The sequence below is a fragment of the Primulina huaijiensis genome, chromosome 2 (assembly GCF_012295235.1).
Source record: "Primulina huaijiensis isolate GDHJ02 chromosome 2, ASM1229523v2, whole genome shotgun sequence".
NCBI classification, from domain to species: domain Eukaryota; kingdom Viridiplantae; phylum Streptophyta; class Magnoliopsida; order Lamiales; family Gesneriaceae; genus Primulina; species Primulina huaijiensis.
The window spans coordinates 4,027,653-4,038,197 of record NC_133307.1 but is presented as its reverse complement, the minus strand read 5'-3'; the positions used below and the strand labels follow the sequence as shown (position 1 = coordinate 4,038,197).

Genomic DNA, 10,545 nt, shown 5'->3' with positions numbered 1-10,545 from the left:
TACGATGTCTGAGTGGATAGTGGAATCGGACGCTCTCGATGTTTTTCTTGCGATTCAGAACCCTGCTCCATTCTTTCTGGATGAACCCATATAAGAAGGAAATGCACTCTAGCACCTACAACTCAACTCCTCCACTGTCCAAGATATGCAAACAATGTCGGCTCATGCTCTCAATGTTTTCTTGCGATTGTTAATGCAATGCGTATTCTGCTAAAAAAATGAAGTGTATGTGTTCGATGAGATATTCTCATATGGGCCTCCCTCAGTCAGTTTTCACTGTATGCTACAATGAATGACAATTTTACCACAATTCAGAAACATTTGAGCCTAAACATCAAAGTTTTTGAAAACCAGAACAATAATTTAATCGAGCATCGTATCTAATGAAAGTGTCATCAACTAGGCCACCCCGAATCAGAAACGGATGAATTACTTAGACAGTCACATAATATAGTACAATGATGACAAAAATATCATCAAGTCGATTAGAACAAGACCGACTGTGTCGAAAACAAATTTTGGAGCAAATAATCCCCACACCTGCAACAAAATAAAAGGTTCAAATCTCGTTATGAGTAAACGTAGACACATATTAAAGTGCAAGAAAATCCCACATAGGAGAAAATACCATCAAATGCCGCCGGTGAATTGTGACGCATAACATTGTAAATGTGAATGTTACCGCGGAAATTAGTCCATATATTAAATACACCTGAAACATGATTGGAGCTGTAAGCAATTGCATAGAACCAACTAAAATAACTTAAACTGAAGGTTTTTTGCTAGACATTTACTTGGCACAATCTCATAGAAAATACTTGTTTGCTCTGCCCCTTCTGTGTAGCAACAAGAAGCGGAAGCCCACATACAGGTAAAATGTGAGAAAAACCAAATGTCTCGATGATAAGAAGAATAGCTTGACGGATAAGGTTGAATTCATCAAACCTGGGCCATAAGAAAATTGTTGATCACAAATTCAATACAAAACTGACCCTTTCCTCGCAGAGAAGAGATATGGCTCCAACTTTTGTGCAGTGCCACATCATCACTCCCGATGAAAACGACTAAAATTGTTAAAATCAAAAGATATAAGAGTAATATTGAAATTCGATAACATAGAGCGCCAAAATCACAAAATAGCTAACATATAAAACAAAAAATGCAATTTTTCCTAAAAGACGACAATATTGTCCGTTCATAAGTGTGTTTCACTAACATCACCGGTCGCAGATTTGAATCACAATTAAATCCCTAAATGATTAGTCTGTTTGGTCCCTAAAGAAGTAAAAACACGAAATAGAGATTGGAACAGACTATAAATGCTACAAGTTACATAAATTCTTAAAATAGTCCAAGATTGAGAAAATAATAAGAGACGATTGCAGTGAGTAAATAAAACTTCTAAACCAAAATTAAAAATCTAAAAAGCAATAAATTAAATTAGCATAAAATTGCAAGTGGATCAATTTTGTTGGATGTGATGAACAGATTTAAAATCTTAAAATGTCTATATAAACATAAAAATTAAAATGCTAAGTTACAATAAAACGAATAAATATGTAAACAAACTAAATAAATAAAAAATTTCTAATTATGCAACAAGCAACATAAATTCTTTCATTTGAGCATGAAGAAAACTGTCCCCGAATTACCATATTAATCATGCATTTTATGAAATATATTGAAAAAAAATTTAAACTCAATTGCACTTTCAACTTATTTTATTATCTTAATTTCTGGATAGTTTAAAGAATTCTGCAACACCTTGCATACTTTCAAGTTTCAACTAATTTTCCAGAGTTTTTTAACTTTCCGTTTAATCTATTTGACAAATTTTAATCAATTTTATATTTTTAATCACAGTCAAAGTTTCCTTCAGCATATCTCAACCGTAATATTTCAGTTGAATCAGTTGATAACCTGGTATTTACACCTGCTGATAACTTAATGTCACTTCTAATTATTGACCAAATGTCCACCCCCTTTGAGCGTCTTTATTCTGTTTTAATTATTATGATATTCTTCATTATTTTCGGTTCCTTTCACATATGCCTTCAGCATATTTTGAGATCTTTCTTCATTTTTGGCATTTTTGAAAATTGTTGTCATATCATTTCAGCCATTTTTTATTTTTCCAGTCAAATATCCATATGAACGAAACTGAGACATGCATTACCTTAGGGAGTAAACCGAAACCAATATTGAATATCAAGAATTATAGTGAAACATTATTTTCAGAAAAAGAAAACGTTGTCATAAGTCAATCACATGCATGTCACAGGCTCTTTACCAATAATAAAAATCGACAAAGTTGGAAAAAAGACTAACAGCAATAAATTATTTAGTGTAAGGATTGAATTGACACTAATTAATGAACAACAAAATTGATTTACCCTTTGAGAAAGGGTATATAGAATGTGCTTACCCAATAAATGCAGCAGCATATCTAAGGCCATCAAAAGCACACCTGCATCAATTTTTTTGCAGGTGAATATTATAAAACCCAAGCATTTGTTAACAAGAAACAAACTATAAACCAATTACAGATCATGAATCAAAGAAAACTAGCAAAAAGCTCGAGTCATTTCTTTCTAAGAATTAACAAAGATGCTGCCACACCACTGAACTTTAGTAACCATGTCAGCTTATATCGTCCCGGTATTCGGTATGACGGTATCTTCAAATATGTGCTCAAATCTTTAAAAGAGTGTAAAGCATCTTACCAATGACCTGTACTGAAAAACATGCATACAGAAAAAAGGCTCCATTGGGTGACGGGAAGTGCATAAGAAGTTGAAGATCCAGAACAAGATTTATCTGCCCTCTGTTCCAATGTCATTAACCTGGTCAAACACCATCCTGTAGAGAATACGTTTAATGCAAACATATCGGTAACCCAAACGCGCAGGGAAAACTATCAACAATCCATGTCCACAAATTGAGAATACATTTAACAAAAACAGCCCAAAAAATCATAGAAAATACAAATGAATTGGATTACATAATCGCAATGTAGTTCAACCATAAAAGTTGGTTAAACTTTGTTATTTCCAGAAATAAAGCTGTATGGATGAACATTCACCTCCAATAAAAAATGCCAAGAAAACCAGGGGGCCTTGTTTTCCAGATAGAACGATGATAGTTGGACTCCATACCGACAACAAGGCCAATGCTTTAACAACTGTTCTTTCTTCCCAATTAGAAGTTCTCTTCCTATCAAGGAGTAGACTAATGGCAACTAATGATAATTGCAGTAGTCCAGCAGCATATGTCACCCGAGGAATGGAGTTTCCTTTCATAATCTCAGGCACCATTTGCAGATTTACCATGCTGCTCTCTGAAGCCCAATGTAAGGGTATGAGTATAAAGTTAAATAAAGTTCCTATAGTAACATACTTCAAGATCCCCTGAGAGAAGTAAGCAATGCTCTTGTATTGCAGAAATGCCAAAACTATTAAACTAAATACTGGCAGAATTTCAGACACATGCACCCATATCGGAGACTCGTCGCCAATTCCTGTCGTCTTTGAACGATCTAACTTTAAGAACAAAGAACTGACAGCCTGCTTCAATTGCCCGAGTTCGATGCCAATTCTGATCAAAGGAAGTAAAATACAAAGAACAAGTGCCTGCAGGATTAATTAACAAATACTAAGCAATCATTCTAACTCTCTCCTTCTACAAAGTGCAAAACAAGAAGAATAAACTTGAGAATAGACAGAAGCTTATTGACAAAGAATATCGGTCTTATGAAACAGGATGAAACATTATCCATGTCTTATCAGCAATCATCACATTAAGCGCATATATCATATATCGATGGGACATAAACAATGCACATACTTTAGTTAACAAATACTAAGCAATAATTCAACTACTTCTACAAACTGCAAAACAAGAAGAATAAACTTGAGAATAGAACAGAAGCTTATTGAAATGAAGAAGATTGATCTTATGAAACAGGATGAAACATTATCCAAGTTTTATCAGCAATCATCACAGTAAGCACATATATCATACATTAATAAGATATAAACAACACACATACTTCAGTTAATCTCATCTTTTTCATTGCTGCACAGCGTAACTGAAGAATTACAATAGTTGCCAAAAGAAAACCAGCCACTCTGCCTTCTTCCACTGCATCTCAAAGTGAAATAAAATGAGCACAAAATCCAAAAAGAAGACACAGGTGATTTCTGGAAATAGATGCCCAGAAAGCCAAAAAGATTGCACCAGATTTGGAGCTTACAAATGTAACTGTTAGAAAGAAAACTGCATGCACGTATCAGCACCAAAATAATAGCAAAATTCACTCCAAAGAAACTCTTAAGATCACCGCAGAATCGAGAATGAAGTTCACATAGCTTCTCCAATCTCTTGATGAAAAAAGAATGCAGAAAAATCGAACACAGCATGATGCCGAAACCTATGCCCATCATCTTCAGATTAAACTCAGTCCAGCTGGATCGTGCTAGTTCAGCAACACTTGACAAAAACAGCGAATATGCATCAATCTGCTTTTTGACCGAAGGCAATGATGCAAAACATCCCTGACTCTGGTCTATTGAAGAATTCTTTGAAGTGAGTGCCCAAAGCTCTTGCGCCTTAGCATACAGTTCTGAGACATGCAACAAATCTTTGTCCGAAAATCCAATTAATGACAAAGATGAGTAGACATCAATGTATTTTTTTACCTACATTAGTATAAATCCCGTGTCAAAGAAGAAAGTTTCAAATTCTTCCTTACAAAGGCTATAAATGTATCATTTTTTCTTCCAACTCCAGGTAAAGTGCGCATGAATGGCGTAAACCAGAAAACTTATCTGAAACTAATTTTGCGCGAAATTGATAAACGTACTACTTACAAACAAAAAACAAGGCGACGACCCACTTATTTATGCATATGTAAAGTAAGGTCCTGTGTATCCTTAATCACTAATCTCGATCTAAAGTGAAACAAAAACGAAACGAACAAACATTTATCAGATAAGAGTTCCAAACTTGCCCGTTAAGTAGAGCATCAGCACAGGTCCTCATGAGCACTAAAATTTCTGAAACTGACAATTTGAGACATGTTGTGATTTTGTGTATTTGTACAGCAGATACATGGGATAAAAGAACAATTGCATCCTATAAACTTAAAGTATTATGGCAAGAAAGTATGATGATAACCATCCTGTCAAACAAAGGTGCAACCGATATGCATCGTACACATGCTCGTTTCAAAAAGGTGGACATTTTAAAGAACGGACGACAAAAAAAAAATTGGAACAAATGTTAAAAAAATTGATGTGTATTGGACATAAAAGCTTAAGTTTTAATAAAGGAAATTGTTTATTCAATATGATCTCACACAAGCAAGTCCTACTAAGCAGGTGCTTTCCATAAATACATGGTAGCTACACTTGGAATTAAGTCTGTCAACAGATTCATAGGTTCATGACCACCGTGGTCCAAAAGTTAAGTTGATGGAAGAGAAATATTTATTTGTTTGAGTTTCAATCTTCAAATGACGTAAAACTAGAATTATAAGATCCTAAAGCTAAACATAGTTCTGGTATTGTATGAAGGGTAAAAAGTGCTACACTCTGAAGACAAAAAAGTGAAGAAAGCTTTACCTGCCAAGAATTAATGCAGAGCACATTAACATAATTTTGCATCCAAGTGTCAACTTCTGATGCCTTTTGATCACTGCAAGGCATTGAGCGTGGCATATCCCATGCACTTCCAGCTAAGGAAAACAGTTCCGAGTCAACTCGCCCAATGCTGAAGATAGTAACGGTCAGCCTTATCATTAACTGTTCAAAAAAAGAACTCTCTAAACCAACTAAATATCGTAATATGCAGCACAACTCTAGCAAGCTACCACGTTCTCGTACATGGATACAATACCATAAAACTTTACCAACAAAGTTTAAATAAAATAGAAAAACCATATTGCACTATACCTTCCAAAAGGAAAGGGAAGACCAAGAAGAGCAGAAATTGTGACTGCAAAATCAAGCTGAAAAATAAAAGAGTGGGATGAGTGAAGTTCCTAGGATGAAGTTGTTCTTAGGAAATCTTGAGCATATGGAGGTGAATCAAATTAACTGACCTGTTGGATGGAGTGAATGCAAATCTTCTGTTCATGCTGAAATTACAACAAAAACATATAAATATGCAGGACTATATATTCTCTCATTTATGAGGCTCTTGAAGACGTTAAAATAATTGATAATGGAGAAAGTTGAATATGACAGTAAGCAACCATGAATCCACATTTTAAGGGTTGGGAAAAAATATGTCAATGAAATTTTGGCCTCATAATTGGACCAACTGAGTTGGAGAAAATATCTGGCATATATGGCATACTTCGTACTCAGACCCATCAAAAGATCGGAGAGGGCTGATGGATGTTCTTTTCTTTTACAGTTAATAAATGGAAAAAAGATCCTTCGCTTTTAAAAAATATTGTCAAGTAATCCTGGTAAACAGGAGAACAAGTTCAGAAGTAGAGTTGAGGATGCCCTTCTTTATGTGCTGATTCAAAAAGTTATAAGGTTTTCTTAATTTTACATTTGAAGACATCTCGGAAAATCCTTCTACCTAACAGCAATATAATTATGTGGGTGTTGGGAATATGGTGGTGGAAGGATTCAAACATCAGGCGGAGATTATGAAGACGGTAGTTTTACTCCGCTGCATGATTACTGTAGAATAAAGCTCATCCACAAGGACTGATCATCAGCTTTGTAAACTTCTCGATTTTCTTTGATAAAATTGGTTATATATTCTCTTTTTAAGCCGTAGTAAATTTCAAACTGTTCATCCTATACCAAAATTTTCTTCAGAGAATATTCCATACCGTGTCTAATTTGCATGACAAACTATCAACTGCTGCTTGCTGAGGAGTTGGAGGCTTCTTTAAACTCAGTGCAAAAATCGCTGTTTCCACCTAAACAATGTTCTAAATAAAGTTCTTGATGGCTATAATTAATTAGCAAAAGATTTTAAAAGATGAAATACCTCTTCAGCGGTGCCTCCACCATGATCACCATTTAAGGTTTGCCCATGATCACCCATGACAACAAGCATTGTATTTTCATGTAATCCACCTGGTCTACTTTCGTTCTCCAGCACTCCAACCACTTCCTAAATTAAAATAAGAACTTTTTATTATGGTTTCAGAAGAAATATCAGAAAACAAGGGTTGCCCTGAACATATTTTTAGGAATGTCGAAGAGCATCGCACTTGAATTGAAAGACAAGGATTATAAAACAAGAGGCACTTTATGTGATTCCATCCGTTTAGTTGTACTTCTGTAATTAATTAAAATTAAATCAACTAACTACCTTTATGATTTCGTTGTACTGCTGCAACTTTCCGACCATTGGGACAGAGTCAACACCAAATATGTGCCCAGCATGATCCTGGATCATATACAACAAAACAAAAAAAATCAAAACTATAGGTTGACGGTCTCACGAAAATCAAAAGCTGAGTTTTTCAGTTATGGCACAAATTTATTTCGATGTCAAAATAAGAAAGATCACTTGTGCAGGCCAGTAGGGAATGGATGCCAAGTCACATTGAGATCGTAAATGAAACAGAGATGATAAATGCAGCAACATCATAAAATATTTATTGCTGTTGCAATTTTTGCAAACTTGACAGCTTCCATTCATGCAAAATTTAGTACCATGGCCTTGGGAGTTCAGGTCTTTTAGCTCCTTAAAACAAACCGAGTTCAGGTCTTTTAGCATCTTAAACCAAACCAAATCTATAGATTAGGTTTGAGGTTCTGTTGATGTATCTAGCACTGAAAAATTAAATTAAGAACAAATTTCATCTCAGGGAGAGCACAAAAAATTTAAAAATCGGAATTATTATGAACACTCTCGAAATACTAGACAAATGCTGGTGAGAGAGCCTGACACCAAAACATGTGAATAACAGTGCTACTAGAAATCTATGTTTGAGGTGCATAAATTGAAAAACTATGGGTTGTACATTTTAAATTTTCCTTCCAATATTTTTTCAGTATGCAGCCATAATAGGTGGCCCACCTGGGTTAACCAAGCTCTGATTATTCCCTTGATAATTAAATATTATCAGCATTCTTAGTTTATACTAGATAATTATCAGCATTCTTAGTTTCTATTCTCTATCTTCTCCTGCTTAGATGAGAAATATAAAATATATGGGCTTGATATAGAGTTGAAAAATACAACAAAATATTCTCTCTCCTGAACTAACAAAACACAATAGGGAAATGGAAAATTGAAGAAAAATAATGGAGAAAGAGGCTTACCACACCTAGAAAATGAGCTATCAATACATCCCAATTATCTTCATATAGGGAAGGAAGCAAGTTTGTGATGCACCCATTGTCCACCTGGCATAGAAAACAATACGAAGAATTCAAAATCCAAGAAGAACTGTGGGGAAAAAAAATCCAAGAACAAGCAGCCAATGTGGGTAAAAAACTAACTCTTATATAGGAATTTAGTTAGAAGGTCAACTTTAACAATACAAATACATCTTATGACCATAGTGAATGCCTGGATAGGTATGAACGTTTACCAAAAGAAAAATACCGTGTCAAGATCTTTAACATTAAACGATGGGAAGGGATAGGATGAGACAAAATGGTCAGGAAATAATTGCACCCATGTATCATCCCCCATCACTACTACTCGCTTTCCATTTTGAACCATCTACAGAAGATAATGAGGAGCTGAGGTGATTGCAAGAACAAGAAAAAAAATGAATAAAGCCTTCCCATCTCATGATAAAAAAATATGTGCAGCATAGGGGATGACCTGATGTATCAAGTTATCTTCAACAATTACTGGTGCACCAAAGCTATTTCCTACGTCGATAAACGTTGGAAGTCCACCAGTGGTCAAGCCCTAAAAGGGAAAAAGAACGGTAAATATTACGTCAAGGTGTATTTCAAGTGTAAGGTACGGAGGTACGACAATTTAGATACTCTGGTAATTTTGCTCGTCTGAGAATCAAATTAGAAATTTTAAAGTCAAAACTTTGTTCTGAACACTATACGTGGATGATAAATTTCAATATGATAGATAGTAGATAAACCGGAGTACGGACAAAACAAAGATATCAAAATGATGCTACAAGATAACTTTTACAACAAGGCAGCAAAATCCTTAAGTAGATAATCAAGGATTCAATTTCAAAATAACAATTGAGGGAAGGTTCATTGAAGTTCTGTTTAATTAAAGTTAGGAATTAATATGAAGAAGTTAAGTGGCAAAGTGCATGTGATTCATTGAAACCATATTCAAGCGGTTGAACTCCGGTTCCAAAATCATAACCATGGCAGGCCTCCACATGTGGGCCATTCATAACTATGTTCAGTAAGAAAAATTTCAAATGAAATTTTTTTCATTTCTTTCCACGCATATTCCTCTCCTTTTTCTGAATTTCTCTTGATAATCATTCCTTTATCACTTTACCACTGAAGAAATGATAACCATATCCAGTCATTGTTTTTCGCAAAATGTAAAACAACATAGTTTTCACCTTTAGACGCTGCAAACTGGTGGTAGGCGGGTCTGCTATAGCCTTGAAAATTTTGGCCGTAGATTGGTTCTGACTAGCATATTCATGAAGAACCTGCAACTTATCCATCCACGGTTTCTTCTCTGGTAGAAATAACAGAATTATACAAACAAATAAATAACAGGAACAGTAGCATAGCCAACTCAATCACAAAAAATCAAATCCAATTTAATTTCGAATCGTATAAAGCACTTGCCTGGAAAAAATGTGCTTGGAGCGACAAAATCAAACCTGTTTGGACGAAGTTCGAGCTTAGATTCAAATGATGACTATAACAATCATAAAACCAAAATTAAAAACAAAAGTAAACCAATCTTCGTATCATTAATTTGAAAAGATGGATCATACAAAACACCTTAGAGCATCAAGAACGATAATAACAAGGCGATCGACTGCAGGTTTGGTCCAACAAGCACTTCCATTTTGCTGTGGAGGAAAGCAGGGAGACTGGAGAACGTCGCCGCATTGGCTATACTGAGAGAGCTCGGAGCGAGTAAGAAGGAAACCTCGCGTAAACAACAAAATGGCGATTCCGTGAATCACCATCATACTTAGGAAGACGCAGCAAGCCCATTTTCGGCTACCCCAATTCTCTGTCCTCCCAAATGCAGCCGCCATCGCGTGAGAGAGTCCGTAATTTTTCGTTTGAGTGCTTAACGAGCAAGAAGCACAGAAAATACATGTAAGCCAATTATTTGAAATTATATAAGTAACAAATAATATTTATATATATTGGCGTTATTTTATCAAATTTTAACTTAGTGAGTATTGGTTTCCGTCCATATACCATTTTCAAATCAAACTGAACTAAGAAAAAGATACATTTAAATTCCAGAATAATAATGATTATAAAGTTCTTATTTAGAACTTTTACAAAACATAAAAGGATTTATTAAAAATATACCAAAGAAATTAAACAACAGATAATTTTACCGAGATACCTTAGAAACATAAATTCATAAAAAATCACT

The 10,545-nt window shown here is 34.8% G+C and overlaps 1 protein-coding gene across 1 annotated transcript; it reads right to left on the bottom strand.

Moving 5' to 3' along the window:
• Positions 1–240: 240 nt before the first annotated feature.
• On the bottom strand, positions 241–10,248 carry LOC140964928 (uncharacterized). Its single transcript, XM_073424920.1, has 20 exons — positions 9,930–10,248; positions 9,771–9,805; positions 9,536–9,657; positions 8,809–8,898; positions 8,584–8,703; positions 8,298–8,381; positions 7,339–7,416; positions 7,012–7,137; positions 6,851–6,940; positions 6,101–6,136; positions 5,952–6,007; positions 5,622–5,769; positions 4,253–4,697; positions 4,049–4,140; positions 3,083–3,629; positions 2,724–2,859; positions 2,426–2,467; positions 795–945; positions 629–712; positions 241–540 (listed from the first exon to the last, which is right to left on the bottom strand). Exons 1-20 carry the CDS (start codon positions 10,190–10,192, stop codon positions 442–444), a joined length of 2,844 nt encoding a protein of 947 aa, XP_073281021.1. The 5' UTR covers positions 10,193–10,248; the 3' UTR covers positions 241–441.
• Between the last annotated feature and the right edge of the window lie 297 nt (positions 10,249–10,545).

Bases quoted from the DNA above. Each gene is read 5' to 3' on its own strand.
- LOC140964928 (XM_073424920.1), bottom strand. From the start codon at position 10,192: ATGGCGGCTGCATTTGGGAGGACAGAGAATTGGGGTAGCCGAAAATGG. The intron at 4,141-4,252 runs GTAAGCTCCAAA...TTTGAGATGCAG, and splicing joins TCTTTCTAACAGTTACATTT to TGGAAGAAGGCAGAGTGGCT. The intron at 541-628 runs GTATTTTCTCCT...ATTTTGTTGCAG, and splicing joins TTCACCGGCGGCATTTGATG to GTGTGGGGATTATTTGCTCC.